The sequence below is a fragment of the Acomys russatus genome, chromosome 9 (assembly GCF_903995435.1).
Source record: "Acomys russatus chromosome 9, mAcoRus1.1, whole genome shotgun sequence".
NCBI classification, from domain to species: Eukaryota; Metazoa; Chordata; class Mammalia; order Rodentia; family Muridae; genus Acomys; species Acomys russatus.
In genome coordinates this window covers 27912280-27936573 of record NC_067145.1, presented here as the reverse complement: position 1 = coordinate 27936573, position 24294 = coordinate 27912280, and the positions used below count along the sequence as shown (strand labels likewise).

The window sequence follows — 24294 nt, the reverse complement described above, 5'->3', positions numbered from 1 at the left end:
TGGGAACTTGAGAGCCTAGGAATGTCCGTCCGTTAACACTGTCCCTTACCTAGGACATCCCGGCGCTAAGCACCGCCCACATCCGGCGCCCAGCCATTGGCCCAGGCCCGTCGGCATTTCTATTGGTGGTGCGTGCGGAGCATGCGTGATGTGCCTTGCGCGTGCGCTGTGTTCCCGGACGGTGCCAGTAGGGGAAAGCGGCGTGCGGCGCGGGAGTTCGTACCCGGAGGTACTTGGCCTGGGGTGACCGGGAGCTTCGGGGAGCGAGAGGGAGCTGGGACTCGCGCCTGCGCAGTGGAGATGCCGTCTCTGCAACTCCCGGGCCGCGGGGGGCACTGACGATCTAGTAGGGAGGAGTCTTCTTCGCCTCCTTTCCCGCAAACCCCGCGAGCCCTACACGTGTGGCTTTGCGAGTCCCATTGGTCCTGTCGACTCTGTAGCAATGTTTCTTAATGAACCTTTTAAGTTTTTGTGTCCTAGCTCCCCAGCAGATGAGCCACAAGAACATAAAACTATAGTTGACTCAGTCACCAAAAGACAGTTTCTACAGATTGACAGGTATTCAGCGTTAGCACTAGATACAGTGGTGGCGTGTGGAATCCCAGTGCCCTTTATACTCCTTACTTTAGTCTTGGGTAGGGGACAGCCAAGGCTACACAGAGAGACCCTGTCTCGAAAAAAACTAACTAAATAAATTAAATAAAAATTTTAAAAGCCGGGCGTGGTTGCGCACGCCTTTAATTCCAGCACTCAGGAGGCAGAGGCAGGCAGATCGCTGTGAGTTCGAGGCCAGCCTGGTCCATAAAGCGAGTCCAAGACAGTCAAGGCTACACAGAGAAACTCTCGAAAAACCAAAAAAGAAAAAAAGAAGAAGAAAGAAAGAAAGAAATACCGTCTCTGAGTGCAAGTCCATGTACACTACAAATGTGTGCAACGCTGGGAACATTGATGACAGTCTACTTTGATTAGGAGCTAGCAGGAAACAGGAATTCCCCAATTTTAGGGCAACATCGTACAGTTTCAGCTTTTTTAAAGGCAGAAACAAAAACCTTTGATAGTGACACTGTGTTTGGTCTTTGCTCGGGCCTTTCACCTTGTCATCCTTCATCATTTAGGCTTACAATCCAAATTCCGAGCGCAGGTGAGCAGAGTCAGCTCTCTCTCCTACAGCTAAGCACTTCTGAATGGCACTTGCAAGACCCCAGAGTAGCTGGGAATCTGGAGTGGATTTCTGAGCAATGCAGCCAAGAGTCTCATTTTGTATACTTCCTGTCTCGGTGCTCTTGCACTATGGTTCATTTAAAAATTAGTGCTCTCAAGAAGAGACTTGATGCCCTATGAGCATATACAGGGGGAGGTGATCCCCCTCAGGAACAGTCATAGGGGAGGGGAATAAGGGGAAAATGGGAGGGAGGGAGGAATGGGAGGATACAAGGGATGGGATAACCATTGAGATGTAAAAAGAATAAATTAATAAAAAAAATTTTTTAAACTATAAGAAAATTAGAATTTCAATAAAATATTTAACAAAGTAAAAAAAGAAAAAGAAAAAAATTAGTGCTCAGAAGCAACTTTAGGGAGGGCTATTTCAAATTATATGTGAGTGTCGTTGAATTATTTTTTTGAAGATTCATGTGGAATTAAATACCTTCAGGTTGCCAGCTTCATTACACAATGTCCTTCCACCCCCCCCCCCCCTTTGTGATTTTTAGTCTCGCTGCTAGAGTTACAGCCGATGATCTGGGGTGATGAGGAGGTTTTTGTTACTGTATGCTACACAGCGAGGACAGGCAAAGGCCATAGCAGAAGAAATATGTGAGCAGGCTGTGTCACGCGGCTTTTCTGCAGATCTCCACTGTATTAGTGAGGCGGAAAAGGTAAGGGCAGTTGTTCCCGCCAATCTCCCTGTACTTTGTGCTGTGATGTATTTTGTTGTGAATGAGCCTATACACCCATCCCTCCCCACTTTCCTGGGCGCTTGCCCATGCTAGCCTTGAATTCACACAGTAGCCCAGGGAAAGCATGGGCTTGGCATCCTCCTGCCAACCGGCTGAGATTAAACATGGAGGAAAGTATACGTCTGAATTAGGTTAAAAATCTCAGAAGCCGAAACAGATAGATATACTACCCAGTTGTAAATGGTAGCAGTGGTGTCTCCTTCATTTGCCTCAGGTGGCTGTGAGAACAAATGTGAAGGGAGGCTTGGTCTACACTTGTTTTTTTCCACCTTATAAACTCAGTTGCCCCCTCTGGGTTCCCTAGAAAGACTTTGTCATTCATTGTAGAGTACCTCCAAAGGAAAGGCTGTTAGGTTTCCTTGATGAACTAGAGTGTAAAGGCCTGCCTTCGGGATCCAGTAAACCTACTAGTCTGTACAGTCACGATTTCTTTGAGAAGTCCCTTCCTGAGTAGAGAAACGCTTGACCATCCTGTGACCTGTCCTCCATCTGAGGTGTCCGGAATGGACTATTCCCAGTAGTTCAGGCTCAAGGCTTATGCTAGCTCCCAGGCCTCAGTTCGCTTCAGTACCTCAGAAGCTATCCGAACGACGTTCCCTCCCTCCAGTTCAGTTTCTCCTGGCCTCTTACAAACCACAGTTTCAGAAAGCCAAACCCTCAGCAGCATGGCAGATTACTAATCACACTTGTCGAAGGAGACAGCACCTTTATGCAGGTCCGCCTGGATGGCTAGAGCTGAGCTTCTCACGGCTCCGTCAGGGAGCCGGGCCTGTCATTCAGCGGTAGCTCAATGTGAACATGCCACAGTGCTCATGCTGCTGTACCCAGAATCTGTAATGGCAGCAGATGCTGTCATAAAGCTAGCCCTGATAGACCTTACCTTTGACCTTACCAGCCTGGCCGGCATCCACTTGGCAGGAAGGACACTAGTGGTTTTCGGGTTTTTTGTTTGTTTTTTGTTTTTGTTTGTTTGTTTTTTAGTGCTCTGTGAACTGGGTTGTTTGCTTACCCTAGCCGAACAGTTTCTTCAGTTGAGCATGATCTAAGTGGAAAGGATAGCCCTCTGTCTCCTGTCTCACGGTAGTCCTATTCATGGTAGAGCACTTCCTGGAGTGCCTTGGAAGCATTTAACAGCCTGATAGAAAGTTATCCCAAGTTCATATGCACAGGCATGAAGAAGAAGAAAGAAAGGAATGCTGGTTGTAGCTTAATGGTGGGCCCTGTGTTAAGTCAGGCACCACAGAAAGAGTAAAATAGTGCTGGGGTTATAGTTCACTTAGCAGAGTGCTTGCCTAGCATGCATAAAGCCCTGGGATAAGTTCAGTGGCGTAAGCCTGCAATCTCGGTATTTGGAACAAGGAGGCAGGAGGATCAGAAATTCAAAACCAACCTAGGATGCACAGTGATTTTGAGACCAGCTATAAAGTGAATTGTTGACCCTAAAGTAGGCTATGTTTGTGAGCAATAGATGAAGAAAACCTGGAAGGAATTAAGAACATGGGCCATATCCATTTGCCCTTCCTGTATTCTAAACACAAAAGAAATGACGAGCTGGTTCTGCCAGGCAGCTGATAGGAAAGGGCGGTGCTTACTTTCCCCCTTTTAAGTAGTCCTCTGTTCATCTATGTGCCACCGCCCAGTTTCATTTGTAGTATGTCACTGTTCAGATGTGATGAAGATGCCAGAGCTGCGCCTTGTACCACAGCCTGTCTTTGATGGGCTATGTTGTCTTGCTCCTATGTCCTGACAGTTTTTAGAAATGTGTTTGTTTATTGAGGCAGGGCTTATGTGCAATCTCCACTGACTTGATTTTGGTTTTTGTTTTTCGAGACAGGGTTTCTCTATGTAGCCTTGGCTGTCCTGAACTCCCTTTGTAGACCAGGCTGGCCTCGAACTCACAGTGATCCGCCTACCTCTGCTTCGTGAGTGGTGGGATTAAAGGTGTGTGCCACCACGCCCGATTGTCTCCACTGACTTGGAACTCGATATGTAGACCAGGCTGCCCTTGAAGTCCTGAGAGCCACCTGCCTCTGCCTCCTAAATAATGAGTTAAAGAGCTATGCTCTCACACCCGGGGCTGTTCTGGTATTTTAATCCTGGGTATTCGGTGTCTTTCATCTCTGTTTCTTTCTTTTTTTTCTTTTAATTTATTTATTCAGATTACATCTCAATTTTTATCCCCTTGCTTGTCTCCTCCCATTCCACCTATCCCTGTTTCTTACTCACTTCAGCCCCATAAAACTCCTTTGCTCTTTTTACTTTTATTTGTGTCTGTCTGTCTGTCTGTCTGTCTGTATGTTCCTTCGTTCTCAGGATGTCCTCCTGGCAGTTTGATGGGCCTGTTTACTTCTCATGTTTCCCCAAAGAATACAATGGCAGCCTGGGGCCTTTTCTTAGTGAGCCACATGGAGGAAGATGTGTTAAAGCCTCCAAGGCTCCTGGTGAACATCAGTGAAAGTGAGCTAAGAAAGAAGTGTTCCTTTGAGTTGTTGGACAGCATGATTGAGGCACCTGGCCGCAGGACTAGTCACTAGAGTGTTTACAATAAGCTGTCCGAAAGGGAAATTAAAAGGATGCAGGCGAGACAGGAAGTACGATTGGCTCCGTTTGCTTTGTCTTGCTCTTGCCGCTGTGTTGCATCGCATCACGAGTTCCTGCAGCGCCTCATCCTGACTTGATCTCCTTGTTTTGTAGTATGATCTGAAAACTGAGACTGCTCCTCTGGTAGTGGTTGTGTCCACCACAGGGACTGGAGATCCGCCTGACACAGCCCGCAAGTTTGTTAAAGAAATCCATGACAAGACACTACCCGCAGACTTCTTTGCTCACCTGCGATATGGGTTACTGGGTAACTGACTGTACTTTATTCTTACTATATGCAGGTATTGCTGTTATATGAATGTATCCTTCAAAATCTTAAGACATAATTGCATGGCTCTTTTTGTTTTTACATGAATATTATCTATATAATATAGAAATGTCAATGATTCTCAAGTTAATACCTGAAAAAGCAGTGCTCCGGTATATCTGGGGGTCAGACTCAGATCCTTGCACCCAAAGGGAGCACTTTACCGCTCCGCTACACCCCTAGCACGCTGCAGAACTGCTCCACTAGCCATGACGTGGTGTAGGCCTCACTATGTATAGGCCTCACTCCAAATCTATGAAACAGAACTCTTGAGGGAGCAAGCACTAGTTCGTTCGCCAAGGATGTAACTGCAGAATTCTGATTCTCAGTCCCCGGCACATTAGAGCCAGCTAGGGACTTGTCCTGTGAGTAGTGACTCTGATATTCAGAGGTGGGACTCTGTTGTCCAGAGTTAGTAATAGCTTTCTGCTAGTGGCCATACCCATTGCATGTTAAGAAAATAGCCTAGGGCTTTGTAGAGCATAGCCTAAACAGACTGTGGTAAGGATCAGAGGGCCAGCCCAGGGCCGGTGAGACAGCTCAGCGGGTAAAGCAGCTTGCCACTGTGCCTGATGACCTGCACACATGAGAGAATCCTGTAGGTTACACTTTAACCTTCATGTTACATCATGGTCTGTGTGTGTGTGTGTGTGTGTGTGTGTGTGTGTGTGTGTGTGTGTACCTGTTTGTATACACAGAATAGATTTTGACTAAAAAATAGAGGGGCCAGCATAGAAAACTAATACTAGAGAGACAGTGTGGGTCCGTTTTCTGGCCTGTGGTCATCTTGGAAAACTATGCTTGGGAGAGTATGTAGCACAGATAACCTACGTTGCTTAGACGGTCTGTTCTAACCCAGCCACAGTTGGTATAAAAAGCGTTTCAGATTTTCTTGATGTTCTTCTATAAAGGTCATTATTGAAGCCATTCTAGTCAGTGTTTGTTTTGTTTCCATCTGGTGCTTTCACAATGTACAGTAGAAGAACATTGCATACTTAGCATTGCTGAAAAAAATAAGGCAATGTGATGTATACATTATTTCTTGCTGTATGTGTAAGAGTGTGGGATAGGATTTAGACATTTCGTTTCTCTGTCGTATCATTGAGCCTTCTTACGGCCTGATTATCTATCTGGGTTCTCTAGGTTTGGGTGACTCAGAGTACACAGACTTCTGCAATGGAGGGAAAATAATTGACAAACGACTTCAGGAGCTTGGAGCCCAGCATTTCTATGACACTGGACACGCTGATGACTGCGTAGGGTAAGGGCAGTGCATGCCTGTCTCTTCCGTAAAGTCTTACACATGATGGGCATTGGTGAGCTTATAAAAGACGTGTGCTTTGGTTTAGTCGGCTGAAAGTCTCATCATAATTTCAGCATTTTAGCTCTGGGACCCAGGAGGGTCAGATGATGGAGCCTGATTGGCCTGTGTTGCCCATCATCCATGTTCCCCTGCCCCCAGCATCTATTAATAGAAAGAGAGATGCACAGCACAGTTACACCCATCTCAGAACAGACATGCTTGTAAGAGTGAGCATTTTCTCTGGTCACATTGGTATTGCCTGTAAGTCTTCTCTGTTCTGTTTGAATCCCCTCCAGTGGAAGGAGTCCTGCAGGCTGAGCACCACTGACCATAGCATGTCTTGGCATGCACTATTAGCCTTTTTTTTTTTTTTTTTTTTTTTTTTTGCAGCTAGGTATTTAACCTGTTCACAGCCTTCCAAATACTCCTAACGTGTTTCCTTCTAGATGTCACAGTCTGCTGGTTAGCTTTTAACTGTCAGTGATGTAGCCAGATTGCACATTTTTGTTGTCACAGTTTTATTTTGACTTCCGGTCACTGTTAGGAAATAATGACATCAGCAGTGCCCTGCTTCTCTGTGGTGGAGATATTCATGGCTTCTCTCATCTTGTCCGATGCCCATGCCTTCTGTGATTCCTGTCAGCTGCAGGGCTGGGGATGGCTCCTGTCTCTGCTGCATGTTTTTCCTCGTGGTAACAAAGTGCTGACATTTCCATGTTACCTACTGATGTTTCTGCTTTATTTTGGGCTATCTTTTTGTGAGCTATGTTTAATTGTATGATGATGCTTGTATCAATTCTTTAGGCTCTTTTTTTATGATACCGCACATAGATCTCTTTAGAGGGTCCTGGGTCATTTATTCGATTGAGTATTGAAATCCCTGAGTGTGTTTTGGTAGTCCACACATGTGAGATGCTCAGCTTAACTGCTTTATGTATCTGAAGTTAAGGTGCTTTGCAGAGGACATTCCTGTCCCATGTCCCTCCAGGCTGAAACCAAGAAAGCACTTGCACTCACATGCCTGGGTTGAGATCTTCCTTCCCCACTTGGTGACCAGAACATTGGTCACTCATCTTTCTGTGCCTGTGATGGATAGTAGCAGGCAGCAAGCTTCTGTGCATGGTCAGACAGACTGAGGCTCTGGCCTGTAGGATGCCTTCTTCACAGTGGGCACTGAGTAGGCGCTAGCTCCTTCCACCAGTACTGGTAGGGTCATCTTTTTCCTCAGGTACAGAAGAAACTTTCCATCAAACTTGCTTTCAGGAAGACTCCCCAGGACAAATGCAGTGTGTAGTCCATGGGTTTGCAGTGTGAGACAAGCCTCCGGACACTCACTCACCTTAGTTAGTAGAACTTCACACTGCCTTTCAGTTGAGATAAAAAGTGATAACTTTTTTTTTCTTCAGTGTTCTGACTCTGTCTTGTCTGAGTCCTCTCCTTAGCTACCACTGTTCATGGCATGTCAGGGACATTGTGGCTGTTTTACACTTTGTTGGTTCTAGCTGAACTTCTGCAAGTTAGGAATGGATGTGTGATTAATTCAGCCTTCCTTTTAAAAGAAAAATTGATTTCCAAGAGACCAGCTTCTCTGAAAATCTTAAACAAACAAACAAAACTGATTAAAGAAATTTAAAAGATTGATAGAAAGGGAAGAGAAGTTTTATTTAGTTATAATTGTGGACAATTTTTAAAATATATTTTATTAATTTATTCATATTTCATCTCAATTGTTATCCCATCCTTTGTATGCTCCCATTCCTCCCTCCCTCCCATTTTCCCCTTACTCCCCTCTCCTATGACTGTGACTGAGAGGGACCTCTTCCCCCTGTATATGCTCATAGGGTATCAAGTCTCTTTTTGGTAGCCTGCTATCCTTCCTCTGAATGTCACCAGGCCTCCCCATTCAGGGGATGTGGTCAAATATGGGGCACCAGAGTTCGTGTGAAAGTCAGTCCCCACTCTCCACTCAACTGTGGAGAATGTCCTGTCCATTGGCTAGATCTGGGTAGGGGTTCGAAGTTTACTGCACATATTGTCCCTGGCTGGTGCCATAGTTTGCACAGGACCCCTGGGCCCAGATCCGCCCATCATAATGTTCTTGTAAGTTTCTAGGACCCTCTGGATCCTTCTGTTTCCCCATTCTCCCATGCTTCTCTCATCTAGAGCCTCAATAAGATGTCCTCCCCTCTGTCCCACTTTCCTGGTAAGTGTAGACTTTCATGGGACATGCCCCTTGGGCTAGTGTCCAGATATAAGTGAGTATATACCATTTGACTCTTTCCGCTTCTGGGTTAACTCACTCATTATGATCATGTCTAGTTCAATCCATGTGTTTGTTTGTTTGTGTGTTTGTTTGTTTGTTTGAGGACAATTTCTTGATGATACCTGTAAGAGAAAGATCAATAAATTCAAGAGACAAAATAAGGTGGTGCCATCAGCTGCTAGAGTGATCACTTAGCATGAGTGTGGCTAGGCTCTGTCAGTGAGTGACACCAGGATTGAACATGCCTGTAAAATACAGAAGGTGGCCAGGGCAGCTGCGCGTCTCCACTCATTTGCTCCGAGTGCCTGTTCCTATCATACAGAGTTCTAATCAACACAGTGCTATGCTTTTGAAAATTAACTATTGTATTTTTTAAAAAATAGTCTGTTTAATCCTTCTAATGGCTGCATACAGTACTCTGCCAATGTTGTCTCATTGTTGAATTCAGGCAGACACAACTTAGGAATTTTTTGTTTTTTGTTTTTCCTTTTTGTTCCATACCAGTTTAGAGCTCGTGGTGGAGCCGTGGATTGCTGGACTGTGGGCTGCGCTCACAAAGCACTTTAAGTCACTCGGAGGACAAGAAGAGATGAGTGACACACTGCCACCGACATCAGATGACCTTTTGAGCACTGCTGTGAAGCCAGAGCTGTCACACATCCAGTCACAAGTAGAGCTTCTGAGGTTAGAGGACTTGGGAAAAAAGAATTCTGAGCTTTGGGAACAACAAAATGAAACAAGCAGGAGTCCGCCAAGTCTGATCGAACACTTTGAATCCTCGCTTGTCCACTCAGTTCCCCCACTGTCACAAGCCTCTCTGAGTATTCCTGCTTTGCCCCCAGAGTATTTGGAGGTCCATCTTCAGGAGTCTTTTGGCCAGGTGAGAGATGTGCTTCATGTGCCATTGAACTGTGAGTGTTTGTCTTGTGTTTTGTTTCTCACATCTGAACAGAGTCCACAAGTCCTGGGCCAAGCGCAGCTCTCCTCTGCTATAACTCCTGTTCCATCAGCAGCCATGCCTGTTGCAGCTTTTCTGCGGAGGCTTGCCTGAGCTCTGCAAAGAAGAAAGCACTTACTATCTGGCCTTTCTCTCTATAGCAAGTGGCTTGGTGTTGCAGAGCCCTTTTTCATGTCTCTGACACAGCCTCTCGTGGCGCCACTCTCACTCCCTTTTTTCAGTAGCTGAGCCATCAGCTTGCTCACATCACCTCTTAGGCACTCTGAGCTTGTCTGGCCGTGTGGTACAGAACCTCAGCTTTCTGTCTTGTCCACACTCACCACACCCTGCATTTACAAGGCAGCTCTGCTGTCATCTGTGACTGTACAAGGTCTCCTCACCCAGAAAGGTACCCAGATGGGGGCTCCTGTTTCAGCAGCCTGCTTAGGCTAGTCTAGCACTGACCCCAGGAGGCAAGACTGTGAGATGGTTTTCCTGGCAGTTGTGTGGGGGCTGAAGGGATAAAAGCAGGCCTAGACATACTGGGAAGCTGAGCTGTGTACATTCTCAGCAGAGGCCTGCACATCCCATGGGATTTTGGGAAACTGACTGGTCTTTAATGGTTAGTCTAGAGGAGACACAGGCCCTAGGTTTACAGTCATTGTGCTCACTGCATTTAGGCTGCTCTCAAAGCGGAAGTGACTGAGGCAGAGTGTGACCTGAAACCTGAGCGCTTCTTACAGAGCTAGCCGAGGGCTGAGCTGGTGCTGTGGAAGATCCTCTGAGGGTCACATTCCAGAGTCTCCTCCCCAGTGGGGTCTCCAGCATCCAGCTCTGACGCTGTGACTTGCCTCTAGCCTTTCCATATGCGCAGTTGTCCAAAGTTAGTTGGCTGTCATCCATTACAGTGTTCTGTAGTTTTTAATGTAATGCAATCAAGTTGGAAGAGAACTTAGAAGCTATCACAAGGTTTCTGTGCTGTTTCCTAAGACCTGTGCTGTCCTCACAGGGGCCGCTAGTTACGGATACCTCTGAGAGAGAGTGCCCTTCCTACATCAGGCCTACTGAGCAGTAGGCTTGACTGCATGGCTGCCAGCCCTAAGGCTTCGTCTGTCCCGGCTGCTTTTTAGTGTGGCCTGAGGATCACACTCCGGCCTTTGCGCTTGTACTTTACTGACAAGCCTATCTCCCCAGTTTAGAAATTGCACCTCATTATATTTTATCCCTTTTGTTTCTCAAGGAGGAAAGGGAGGGATCTGTGACCTCAGTGGATCCAATTTTTCAAGTTCCAATTTCAAAAGCTGTTCAGCTGACTACAAATGATGCCGTAAAGACCACTCTGCTGCTGGAGTTGGACATTTCGGTAAGTTGTTGCACAGTTATTCTCAGTATGGTTGTATCTGAAGAAATGGGCCCTTTGGGTGCTTGGTCATTACACCCAGGAGCAGGAGATGTCTCTGGCAAGACGCCTGGCCATTTTATTCCTGATCTGTCATTTTCTTCTTGCCACCTTCCTTTGCACTTCAAACAAGAGGTGAGGTGAGACATGAGTGGCACTGACAGCACAGAGCAGGCACTGCTGCTCATAAGCCCCAAGAGAGTAATAGACCCCAGACAGCACTTCACCTGAGACAGGCCAGCAGAAGGAAGCTGTTTGCCCAAGATCAGCCAGTGAGGCAGAAGTAAAGTTCAGGCTAGATAGTCATGGAAGCATTAGCTCTTCAAAGCAGGAGTTATGATTCTTTGCAAAATCTGAAAAGATTTTGACATCTGTCTAGAAAAGTGAGACTAGCGAACATTTGCCTGTGGTGCATAGGGGCCATGCATAGCCATCTGAACTCCATCCATAAGTCCATCTGCACCTGCTCACTCTAGGGGATCCTGCAGTCGCTGATTCAGCCCTTGATCTTGAAGAATGTCCCATAAATTAAGTGGGGAGATTTTTCAGTGAAGTCAGAGCATTTCAGGGTGTCTGAAGGCTCAGGAGAGCTTCCAGACAGAAAGAGAGATGACAGTCGTCGAACCTAGAGCTTTGTGTCTGTCTTAGCGAGGAAGCCCACGTGCCTACTAAATGTGCGTGTGTCTGCGAAGGCTGAAGGTCATGTTAGCAATCTGTAGAGCAATTTTAATTCAGAACATGGCTGCTTTGGCAATAGATCACATCTAAAGACCTTCTAGGTCTGTGAGATCCAGCTGGAATACAAACACGGCTTTAATCCCACGAGACAGAGAGAAGCAGAAATCTGAGTTCTAGTCAGTGCTGTTTAGGAAGTTTGGTTGAGTCAGGGAGTTGAGAGGCGATGCAGTCAAGTTGAGTTTATGGCAGTTCAGTTCATGGATGTAGAAGGCAGTTTCTACTGGGAGGATTTTACAAACAAGTTGAAGAGATAAAAGCTAGACACAAGTGTCCACAGAACCAGCCAGGGAATGAGAAGGTGCCAGAAGATTAAAACAGATGCTGGAGTTGTTTTGAGGCCAAGCAGACCTATTTAGAGAAAAATCAAGTCAAGCCAGATTGAATCAGTCAGAGTTCAGAAAGAGCTAGAAAGGGTGAGCATATTCAGGAGTAAGCCTCAGAGGCTGAAAACATGCTAGGCCTAGGTTAGATTATACAGAGGCTGGAATCGCCCAGGACTAGACCTAGATTAGCAGGCAGAAGCATAAGCTACCAAGACAGTTAGGTCTGGTGAAATAAGTTACTTTCTCAGGAATCTTCCTGGAATACTCTTCCATCTCATTCATTGAGGCAGCATCTCTCAGTCAAATCCGCAGTTCTCCAGTATGGCTGTCTCTATAAGCAGCTTGCTGGTGGGTGGCCAAGCCCTCACTCCACCTTCCAAGGCTGGATTTACAGGCAGGCATGTACCCAGCCAGCATTGTGTGGATTCTGGGAATCCAAACCTTGGTCTGCAGACTTACTGGCTAGAGCTTTATCCACTCCTGGCATGTTTTTGTTTGTTGTGTTTTTTATGATTCTGTCTCACTCTGTAGAGCAGGCTGGTCTCAGATTCAAGAGATCTGACGGCCTCTGGCTCCCAAGCATCATGTGCACACACACACATACACACACATACACACACACACACACACACACAGAGAGAGAGAGAGAGAGAGAGAGAGAGAGAGAGAGAGAGAGAGAGAGAGAGCGCGAGCGTCTTTTCTGGAGTAACCACTGATGAAAAGTAGGTTTTCTTGATTAATTGGATGTATTCATTGTGTTCTTGGTTTTGGTTAGAATTGGTGAGCTCTTGTACTAAGGTAGCCATAACAAAACGTCTTTTGTTACTTTCTGCCTTAAACATTTGAATGCACAGGATTTTTTTCTATTTCTACTTCTATCTTGGTCTTTCTCTAGAAAATAGAGTTTTCCTACCAGCCTGGAGATTCCTTCAATGTGATCTGTCCAAACAGTGATTCTGAAGTAGAGAACCTGCTCCAAAGGCTGCACCTGGCAGATAAACGAGCACACCGGGTCCTCTTGAAAATCAAGACAGACACTAAGAAGAAAGGTAGGGCAGATGCAGGACATCCTCATCTGCTGGCTGCGCAGATGCTGCAGCTCGGCCACATGGGGTGCATCTAGACACACACACACACACACACACACGAATGTTCTTAAGGCTTGCTGTTCTACTTACAGCGAGTACTGCGGTGTTGGGTCTTGTGTGCATTGGACACTTGTGGACATGAAAGGAGCCTAAACCTTTATGAAAAATCCTATTATGTCTACTTCTCATACTAATATTTTATTATGGAAAAATAATTTTCTCTAAATAAAAGAAACTGTTTATTATTTAAAGTATTAAAATCACTTGTATATAGTCTTGAAATTATTCAGTCCTCAAATTCCTATTTGTATTTTTATGTCTGTGGTATGTGTATATCATATTGCTCTGGTGCCTGATTAAGGCCAGCAAAGGGTGTTGGATCCCCTGAAGCTAGAGTTACAGGCATGTGGGTACTAGGAACTGAACTGGGGTCCTCTGGAAGAATAGCTAACATGCTGAAGAGCTGTCTCTCCAGCCTCTGAAGTTAGCTCTCATTTTAATGAAACAGTCATCTTTTGCCATTTTGTTATTTACTTTTAAATAATTTTGATTTATTTTGGTACATTTTGAGTTCATCATTCATTTACTTTTGGAAGTGGCTGTTTTATCATGGCATATTTAGTTCAGCCATGCATTGCCACGAGTCGTCACACTTGGTAGCATAAAGTTTAAAGTGTTGAAACCAGCTGGATTTTGGTGAATGCAAAGCATGTTCTACAGATATGTTTGAGGCTGTGTCCTTTCTCTGGCCTGACACTCTTCCTACCTCACCTGCCAGGAGCTGCCGTGCCACAGCATGTACCTGAGGGACGGTCTCTGCAGTTCATCCTCACCTGGTGTCTTGAAATCCGAGCAGTTCCTAAAAAGGTATTTCTCCTTGTCCTCTCTGAGTAACTCTGAAGATGCACAGAGCTCTGTTTAGATGGTAGAGAAGCCAGATACCTGCACCGCAGAGCTATATAAGATCTTTGTAATGTCATGAAAACAAGTCTCCTTCAGCCTCCTCACCGGATGTTAATGCTATACAGTGCAAGGCTGCAGCCTGGGCTGTCCAGCCACTAGGTGCCCCCTGTCCTCCATGACAGGACTTCTGAGGCAGTGCTGGCTCTGGACTGCTACAGATCTTCTGTGTAGTGCTTTTTGGTTACTGCTGAATGGACCGTCTAGAAATAGGAGGATTTGGTGGCTTCTATTGATGTTTAGAGGATTTTTAAATAGGTTGAGCCAAGAGAGATCAGTATTACCTAAGGAACTGTATTTAAAATGCTTGTGCTGGGTTTTTTGTAAATATTCTCTGAATGAGTACAGTTTAATAAACTGCTTTGCTAGACTTGATTGTCTGAGCAGAAAGACTAGTAGTTAAAGACAGGCCCTCATCCTGCTTTGTGCATGTGCCTGCTCACTGCTGGTCTCAGGAAGCAAGCCACCTTAGAAAAAGACTTAGTCTTAGACACAGAATTCATTTTGATGAGAACTTCCTAAGTTTAATTAATTCAGTTTTGTTCTAACTTTACTAGCTTATTTTTTAATTTTTCAAAGGATGTGTAAATATATTTCTTTACTACACAAAATATGCTATATAAAGATAAAAATATCTATATGGATAAGACCTAGAAAGTGAAAGTTTTTTAATTGCACCCTCAGAGTTTAATTCTGGAGTCTAATTCTTGTTACACAGCAAGACATCTAGTCTACATGTTTTGGAGTAGAAAGTTTTTAATGAGTTCACCATAATTTCTTGGTTTGATCAGGAACATTTAGGTTGTTTCTAGATTTTGTATAGGGAAAAATAATGTGTAAGCAGAAATTTCTGTGCAGTGATAGTCTTTGCACATGTTTAAAACATTTGTGCGGTAGACTTGTTATTTTAAATGATTTATACTTTAAAACCTGGCAGTGTTTTCTGCTATTTAAGCTTGTTCTTTCTCTTTCATTTTTTTTGACCATTCCTTCATTCAAGACAAGGTCTCACTATTTAACTGGCTAGCCTGGAACTCACAGAGCCAGCCCTAGCCACACAGTAGCTCATAGCTGGCCTCTCCCCTCAGGCATTTTTGCGTGCCCTTGTGGAATGTACCAGTAGTACTCCTGAAAAGCGGAGGCTACAAGAGCTGTGCAGTAAACAGGGGGCTGCTGATTACAACCACTTAGTCCGAGATGCCCATGTCTGCCTGCTAGACCTCCTCCTCGCCTTCCCGTCCTGCCAGCCTCCACTCAGCCTCCTGCTCGGTGAGTTGCTCCTTTCACAGCCCCAGTCCTTCATGCATTGTCAGGTGAGCCTCTTTGTGGCAAAGGGGACTGGCTCATCATGTCTCACTGTGAGTTCTGTGCACGTACAGTGTGGACATAGCTAATGGGGCTGGTGGGGTAACTAGTCAGGAGCCCGTCCCGTATTGTGTGTTCAGGTTATAGTGGCGTCTGGGCTTCTACTAGAAGTTAGAGTCCAACTTCTGTATGTTTTTATTTTTATTTTTTCATTTTTCTTTCTATTATTGTCACTATCATTTTCCCTATTAACTTCCTTTTTTTTTTAAGCTAGAATTTAGCATGTTTTCTAGTTTATCTTTTTCAGTGAGGTCATTTAGCTGAGTGCTATCCAACAGTGAATGTGTAGAGGGAGACGATGATTTTCAGCAAAGCTGATGAGCACGTGTGTAACTGAATGAAGCGTGTGCTCTGGGGAGAATGCAGAAATGCTCCCATCCACATGCACTCAGGTGCTCACGAGCAGAGGGGGCCTTTGTCACACAGGTCGGCACACCTGGGGCACAGCCCGGGGGCTGGCACTGTTCCCTGAGCAATAGTCACGAGCACTCTGTGGGATCCTGTGGCCTTTCCTGGGTTCCTGTGTTTGCTTTGCTGTAGTAACGCAGGGCCAGACGTAAACTTCACATGGATGGCATTAAAAACATGTGCAGTTCTCTTGGCAAGCTGTCAGGAGCCCTGGCGAGGCCTGTGCAGGGAGTGTGGCTAGTCTTACTTTCTTTCCCCATGATTTCTTAATGTTCTTTCATCATCTTCCCAAACATGGTTTTTGAAAAAAAAGATCTCTGTGTGAGGCTGGCCTCCCCATCCTGCGTAGGCCGTCTCGCGGAGGCTTCTGGTGCAGTAGGATTATGGAGAAGGTGCAGGCTGCTGCCTGGCTAGAATAGGGGTTAGGAGCTGGAGGGAGCCATTGCGACTCCCTCCCAATTTCTTAAAGAAATTTTCCATTTCTTTAAGAAAAATTAAAACATCTAAAATTTAAAATGAACTCTGTACTAAACTTTGTCTTCCTGCTTTACTGAGACAGAGCCATTTTAGAAGGAATATTTCAAAGTTTTGCCCAAATAACTAAAAATAGAGCGTGATATTTACTAAAAATACAAAATGTATAAGCAGATAATTCAAATATGGATCAACTGTGTTGCTTTTACACAAGTCCCTGCACATTTTGAGGCCATTGGATTCTGAGGAAGTTGCTTTGAGAAGTCTCCCACACTATGCATAGGCTTTTATTTTATTTTATTAAGTATATAAACACAAGAAGGAAAAATACATCATGCTTCTAACTATTTCCTAAAATATCTGTCTTTGATGATTCTGAGGCCTTGACTTTATTTCACATCTGAAGACTCTGGGATGCGTCCCACCAGGTGAGCCCACACACACGGCGTCCCAGTCTGCCAACTGCGGGCTCTGCCTTCTCTGTTGTACTGCACTGTGCCCGGGAGACATCTTCAATGAATGTCATGTTCTGAATATTCTAAATCCAGAAGTTGAATATAGGCCTGGATTTCCTTCTGTTCTGTCTCAGTAGGCCTGAAGTAGTGTTTGTTTTTATTTTTAGAGCACCTTCCTAAACTCCAACCTCGACCATACTCATGTGCAAGGTAGGAACCCTTCCAAGCATAACGTACAGGCAGAATCTCCAAAAGCCTGTAACAGGAACATCCAGCTCTCTAGTGACCAGGCCAGTTGCTGCACACTCGCCTTCTTTGAAGAGCCCCGGGACCTCTGTGTTATGGGTTCAGAGCAGGGGTAGATGACCTACCGTCTATTGTCTCTTGTTTGAGGTAGTAGGCTCCGTCCTCACCTTCTCTGGGCAGCTGAGGGGCTGGTGGGGAGATTCAGTTATGGGACTTGAGTGTGTGCTGGCCTAGGCCTTCCAGTGCCCGCCCTGCCGTTCCCAGCGAGCCTGTGCCCTCAGCAACAGTGCAGCAGGTGCTGTGGGAGTGAGTTCCCTGCATTTCTTACACCGTCTGCTTATAACCCAGCATGGGCTGAGCTTCCTGAAAGTGTCTCCTGGTGACTCTGAACTTTGCGCTGTCTTCACTTTGTAATTTGCCAGTTTAATAAAAAATAGGCAGCATATTTGTCCCTCATCATTTCATGTAATAAATCAGTCAGGTAAACACTGGGAGGTGATACTTGAATGCAGAGCCTTGCGGCGTCTCACTTCCTACAAAATTATGAAATATTGATAAAACTGGGAACTTTCCTAAAACACTTCACTACAGGGAGGCTTCTGTCTAGAGAAGGGGCGAGGTAGACTGCGGCTCCTGTGCCCGGTACAGTAAGAAAGACACATCCGGCTTACCTGTGTCTTTGCAGCTCCAGCTTGCTCCATCCAGACAGACTTCATTTCGTATTTAACATCGTAGAGTTCCCGTCCAACCCCACAGCAGCCGTGCTGCGGAAGGGGGTGTGCACAGGCTGGCTGGCCGCGCTGGCTGCTCCACTTCTTCAGCCAAGCACAGAAGCTCCGCGTGCAGACAGTGGTGCTGCCCTGGCTCCTAAGGTACTGACATGCTGTGATTTCAGCTTGCCTAGAGTTTGGCTCTCACTTGACTAGAACCCTGTACTCACATGTTACACTTGCAGATGTTTGTCAAGCTACTGTTCATCTTGTCTGTAGAAAACAATGCCTTTTCTGTGACTGGTCTTGACTGTGCGGGCATGATGAGCCCACGACAACAGGTGGCAGTGGAGCTGTGGTGGCTCCTACGCCTGTGTCCCAACTAGGTAGTTGTATAATCTTAATATGTCTGTCTTTTAAAACAGTTTCTGAAAGTGCTTTGCAATGTGTACTCTTTGAATATTTCCTGCATTGTATACAATGTATCTCGATTATATCCACTTTCCGCCCCCAGTGTCAGCTTTCCCCAGGACACACCCAATCACATGCCCATCCCAACTTTATGTCCTTATTTATTTATTAATTCATTTATTCATTTTAACTTACTGAGTTCCGTTAGTTCTGTCCCTATGCTTGTGAGTGTGGCATCATCCACTGGGCTGTGGGGAATATACCTGGGGCCACAGACTCAAAGGAAAATGATTCTCCCCCCTCCCTCGGGCGCCCCCCACCCCAGCCATCAACACCACCACTTCCTACCCAGGGGAATGCTTGCATTCACACCTCCTTAGCCTGCTTTCTTTTTCTTACACTTGCAGGTCATGTGAGAAAAGTGTGCTTAGTACAACACCTGTGGTGTGGGTGGAGAAGAACCAGACCTTTTCCTTCTGCCTCTGTAGTATGGAGCTGTGTTCACAGCGTCAGTGTGAGGGGATGACGTGCGCATCCGCACAAAGGTCACGTTGGTCATGGGCTCTCACGTGCTTGCCTGCATTTTCTTTTAAACTCACTGAAGCTGCTTCAATATTCCAGATACTGATCTCTCGTCGAGCAACAAGTTCTTTCCACTTACCAGATGATCCCTCAGCCCCCATCATCATGGTGGGTCCAGGAACTGGCGTAGCCCCCTTTGTTGGCTTCCTCCAGCACAGGTGTGTGTTCAGTCCAGCTGGGGAACGCGCTTCTTGTCATCACAGGTGGACACAGAATTGCTCGCTTTAGTCCTTAGTCATTTTATAATAATTGAGTATTGGTTGTAAATTTGTCACTTTAAACAGTTTTTACCTAACATCGGGCGCTGTAGGCGCTGCAGCCATCAGTCCCCAAGGGAAAGGAAGCTATGTTTCAGTCTGGAGGGCCACTGCCACCAACCAGCTCAGTCAGGGAATAGGTCCTTGGGCACGGGAGTTCTTGGAGCGTTGGTGTACACAAGATAAGGCATTGACAAACAGGTGACTCAAGTTTGAGTTTCCATCTAGTGTATTTTTCAAACAAGCAGTCTAGAATTTCGTGCATGCATTTCAAAAGCAGGGGGGGCTATGCTGCGGTTCCAGTTTCCATGGAGTAGGTTCAAAGGGATCAGTGAGCAATCAAGCATACATGGTACAGGTACAGATAGTTTTGTCATAATTTGAATTATAATTTTAAATGCACAGTAAAAGACGGCATCATTCTTAAGTAATCGGCTTGCTATCAGGACTGATGCATCCCTCGTCAAAGCTCAGCGCCCTCTTGCTAATTATTTTGCCTAGCACCTGGTGCCGAGGTTACGGGGAATCAAGATAGTTTTTTGAAACACCCTGTTTCTTGGTAAATATCAAGTTAGTACCAAATGGCTAATTCTCAGCTATATTTCATTGATAAGTGGAGAAGACCAGCAGAGCTTGACGGTGAACTTCAAGCTTGAGCGGTCCCTGGCTGCAGTCCTGTCTTAGCAACATCTCGTAGCAACGTGCATACCTGAAAAAGGTCCTGCACTGGGGGTGAAGCTTAAGAAATGAAGTTTTAAGAAATAGGATAGAGGGTAGGAAATAGCTCACAGGAGAGTTTTGAAACTGCAGTTTTTCTGCTGACAGGAATATCAACCCCAGTCCAGGAGACTCTCCTGTTTCGGCTTAGCCTTAGGCCTGTGTAGTAGTTTTCACACAGACTCCACCAGAGAGGGGTGACAGGCTGCTGTGTAACTCAGGTAGAGCATCTGCTTAGTGTGAACAGGAGGCCTGGGTCAGTCCTCAGTGCTGTAGCATCAAAACCCAGATAGGAGTCAAGCATAGCAGATGCTGATGCTTTACGTGAGTCACTTGGAACAGTGTCGAGATGAATCTTACAGCCCTGTTTGTTGCTGGCATTTCCTCACAAGAGGTCTTTTTTCATGTGCTCGTTATCTCAAACATCTTCTTTTTGCATTAGAGAGAAACTCCAAGAACAACACCCAGATGGAAATTTCGGAGCAATGTGGCTGTTTTTTGGCTGCAGACATAAGGACAGAGACTATTTGTTCAGGTACAGAGTGCTTCTGTTGTGATTGGCCAGTTGTCCCATGTAGACCTTGTCATCTTAAACTGCCGCCTTTCCCTGACCATTCTGTCTTACACTGCAGGGAGGAGCTCAGGCATTTCCTCAAGACTGGGGTCCTGACTCACCTGAAGGTCTCCTTCTCAAGAGATGCCGCACCCGAGCAGGAGGAGGCCCCAGCCAAGTATGTGCAGGACAACCTCCAGCATCACAGCCAGCAGGTGGCCAGGATCCTCCTGCAGGAGAAGGGCTACATTTATGTGTGTGGGTATGTGGCCAGACAGGAAGACACGGTTGTCTTTCTGTTTGCTTTTCACAGACATCATGCTTAAGCACACAGTGAATAACATAGTCTACCGTGAATAGCCAGGGTTTCTTTTCAGGAAAGCAGTGGTGAGTGCTGGCTCTTGCACCGAGGAATGCTTTTCTTTGGGTTGTTGTTGAATTCTAGAGGGTTTTTATGACCTGGCTAGACAGAGACCTATAGATTTACTTAAATAGCTTTAAGCACAATAACTGGACAGGTATGATTTAAACTAATTTTCTAATGTAGCCTGGCTACCTCCTAGTTCCAGCTGCACTCCCCAAATTACTCACCAACAAGTCATCCTGGTTGGGCTGGATTTCTCTGTCAGGCCACGTCCTCTTTCTCCATCTTTTTCTTTCTCTTTCTACTTCTCACTCTCCCTCCCCCCTTGTAGTCTCTACCTAAGACTCCCAGCCCATGAACTGAAGCTCCACTTACTGCTGTTCTGCCCAATGATGAGCTATCAGCAACTTTATTTAACCAGAGTATTGGGGAGCAAAGTTTACACATCATCATTTGATATACTTGGGAATGTGCTCATCTGGACTGCAGCCAGATCTTGGGGGCCACATTTAGCATTTGAATACATAGCAGCCCCTGACCAACCCCCAACATTGGGTACATGTTTTTAGCATCTGAAAATCCATGCTAAAACCTTAATTACTTAAATTGAAGTCTTGACATGGGTTCTGTTGCATAGAAGAATTTGTGATTTGCAACTGAGCCAGCAGAGATGGAAGTGGAGTTTGACTCTGAGAATGTACATCAGGTTAGAATCCTTTTTCTCTAGGGCAGACTTTGTGGTGGACAAATATACTGAAGTCCAGAGTTGCTCTAACAGTTGCTAAGCTTTGTGTATGTGCTGTTACAAAAACTCAAAGGCGGTGCCATGTGGACAATACAAATTTTAAAAAACTCAACTCTAAAACTTTGCGCTAGATAAGGAAATTTTGAAATTTTACTTTTATCTTAAAACACCCTGAGCATTTACTGTCAGTCAGCCAAAGCCTTCCCCAGCCATTTAACTGTGGTACAGAAGACAAAATGCTGGCTGTGACTGAGTGATGTGACTGTTGTCACAACAAGGCTCATGGAATGGCACTTGCTGCTCTTTTGCCTTGGGACACAGTGCCTTCCTTTCTCTCTTTAACTTTGTTTATAGTTTTATCTTTTCAAAAGCAGTTTTGACTGTCTAGATGACTTCATGGCCCTAGTAGTTTCTGCTTCTCACTGAAGAGCTGTGCAGAAATACACACACTGTGTTGATTTATGTTTTTATTTAGTTCTTGTTGAGGTTCTTGACTTTTGTGTTTGTGAAGGGCATTTTGGTCATATTTCAGCTGAAGTATCAGACTTTGAAATACCAGGTGCAGCTTGTCACACAGATTCGCCAGTAACTGTGATGGAGAGCTTGGAGATGTCACGGAAGTCTCCAGACTCTTAGATTCTTCCTGCAGTAGCGCCTCCCAGTCACTGAATCTTAACTTCCCTAGAAAGCACTAGGGCGTGTCCAGAGTCACCTCACCAATCACAAGTGCAGTGGGCAGGCAGGAGCAGGGGCCTGTCAAGAGCCAGCTCAAAAGTCAGGTGAGGAGGAAGCAGAGAGGACCTGGAGGTTTGGCAGAGGCTTGTCAGTGGGGAGAGAGCTCTGGAGTGGCTGAGGCAAAGACAAGAGATTGAGACGATGACACAGCGACTTAGACACCTCCCAGGGGTAAATGACAGTGCAGGCCGTAGTGCTGGCACCTCAGGATCCTGTCATACAGTTTCTTCACCCAGACATCGGAGCACCTACTGAGTGCTTTACACTGATTGAGCCCTGGGAGATAAAGAAGTGAAGGTCCACTCAGACAGTGGCCATGGGGGAAAAGCCCCAGAAGCAGTGCTAACATGGAATTAGCAAGGGACAGTGACAAAAGGGTTGGCACCTCCCTGCCTTCAGGAGCTAAGATCTGTCCTCAGTGGAGGGGTCTTTGTCACTTCATGTGCACAAAGCCTGTGTGCTATGTGGGAGAGGGAAGGGAGGGGCAGACATGAACCACAGCTTAGCTTCCTCTTGGGCTCCAACTATAGGCTGCTCTGAGGACATTGCAGCCTAGGGAGGGTTGTGAGCCATGGGACCATGTGGTCAGCTCAGCCTGAGGTGAATGAGGCTGGGTACTTAGAGTGGGCACCATGAGTGAAGGCTCGACCTGGGGTGAGTGAGGCTGGGTACTTAGAGTGGGCACCATGAGTGAAGGCTCGACCTGGGGTGAGTGAGGCTGGGTACTTAGAGTGGGCACCATGACTGAAGGCTCGACTTCGGGTGAGTGAGGCTGGGTACTTAGAGTGGGCACCATGAGTGAAGGCTCGACCTGGGGTGAGTGAGGCTGGGTACTTAGAGTGGGCACCATGAGTGAAGGCTCAACCTGGGGTGAGTGAGGCTGAGTATCTGGAAAACAAGATGATAGTGTCAGAGAAAACTAGATAAGTGATTAACTAATAAAGAGGATTTGGTAAAAACAAATCCCAGTTTTGTAAAGTGCTATTTTGTTTTCTAGAGATGCCAAGAATATGGCTAAGGACGTGAATGACGCCCTTGTAGAACTCATAAGCAAAGAAACTGGAGCCGACAAGCTGGAAGCAATGAGAACACTGGCAACACTGAAGCAAGAGAAACGATATCTGCAGGATATTTGGTCATAAAGCTGGGAGGGAGATACTGAAGGATTTTATTTTTGTTTTTCTTTTTTTTTTTAAGATTTATTATTTATTATTTATTATGTATTATGTGCAAATACACCAGCACACCAGAAGAGGGCACCAGATGGTTGTGAGCCACCATGTGGTTGCTGGGAATGAACTCAGGACCTCTGGAAGAGCAACCTGTGCTCTTATCCTCTGAGCCATCTCTCCAGCCCCCGTTTTTTCTTTTCTTAAAATGCCAAAAGACAATTTTAAGGAAGCTGAGTTTAGAAATTGTTGGCCATTTCTTGGAGAAGGTTGTGTGGGGAATAGATGAGTTGTGACTACAGCAAAACTACCTGATGCAGTCCCTCAGGTTGTCTCCCACTCCTTATCTGTGGCCCACCCAGCACCTCGCTGTGTAGAGGGGGAGAGGTAGCTCCCACCTCACACCCCATAGCATGTGGGCTCCCCAGTAGGACAGATTGTCACTGGCTTACCTGTGCCTGGGCACATCATGGAGAACTTGTGGATATTCTATGTTTCTATGAAGTATATCCAAAGAATAGTCACACTAGTGATATTTAAATTAATACAAACATGTAAAGCATACTTTTTGTATGTCTATATGATTATGGTTTGTTATCTAATTTATATTCCTAATAAGATATTTTAATTTTGAGGTAAATTAAGGCTTTTATGCTACTAGAACTATATTTTGAAATATATCTGAAATTCTCTGCCTTTTTCATCATGATTATTTTTAGTGTCACACTTCTGTAGCTCACGGGCATTGGAATTCCCCTTACAGTAGACATCATGTTCACATTTTGATCACATTACACCCTCTTCTCATGGACTCCGTCTATCACTAGTAGAGTTGGTTTTGTCCTAACTGACTTTTGTGATACACTTCCGATTGTATCCTAGCCTTAACATACGTCAGTTAGATTTCTAGTACCAACTTCTCTTGAAAGTTATAAAAATAAGGTCAATGAAAGGATTCTGTATTAGTTATATGTGTTGTTTAAACTGGGGCAAAGCAACGCAAGGAGGAGTATTTTAGCTCAGAGTTCTGGTGTACAAGCCACAGTGGTGGGGAAGTCATGGTGGCAGAAGATGGGGGCAAGTGGTCACATTACTCCCACAGTCAGGAAGGAAAAGACGCCTGCACCTGCCTAGCTTTGTGCTTTGTGTACACTGGAACCCACCTATAGGAAGGGTCCACCTGCATTCAGTGTGGATCTTTCTCCTCAGTTAGCCCAGGGATGTGT

General features: G+C 45.6%; 1 protein-coding gene across 1 annotated transcript; it reads left to right on the top strand.

Annotated features, from left to right (window-relative positions):
- The first annotated feature begins 1703 nt into the window (after positions 1–1703).
- On the top strand, positions 1704–23087 carry Mtrr (5-methyltetrahydrofolate-homocysteine methyltransferase reductase). The gene is made up of 14 exons (XM_051151049.1): positions 1704–1877; positions 4653–4806; positions 6010–6127; positions 8937–9312; positions 10610–10732; positions 12725–12878; positions 13696–13784; positions 14966–15146; positions 16747–16789; positions 17511–17697; positions 18568–18686; positions 19945–20037; positions 20135–20317; positions 22897–23087. The coding sequence occupies exons 1-14, from the start codon at positions 1749–1751 to the stop codon at positions 23039–23041; spliced, it is 2094 nt and encodes a 697-aa protein (XP_051007006.1). The 5' UTR covers positions 1704–1748; the 3' UTR covers positions 23042–23087.
- The last annotated feature ends 1207 nt before the right edge of the window (positions 23088–24294 follow it).

Excerpts from the sequence above, each read along its gene's own strand:
- Mtrr (XM_051151049.1), top strand. The coding sequence starts at position 1,749 with ATGAGGAGGTTTTTGTTACTGTATGCTACACAGCGAGGACAGGCAAAG. Across the intron at positions 4,807-6,009 it reads CCTGCGATATGGGTTACTGG|GTTTGGGTGACTCAGAGTAC; the intron begins GTAACTGACTGT and ends TGGGTTCTCTAG. Across the intron at positions 17,698-18,567 it reads GTGCTGCCCTGGCTCCTAAG|ATACTGATCTCTCGTCGAGC; the intron begins GTACTGACATGC and ends TCAATATTCCAG.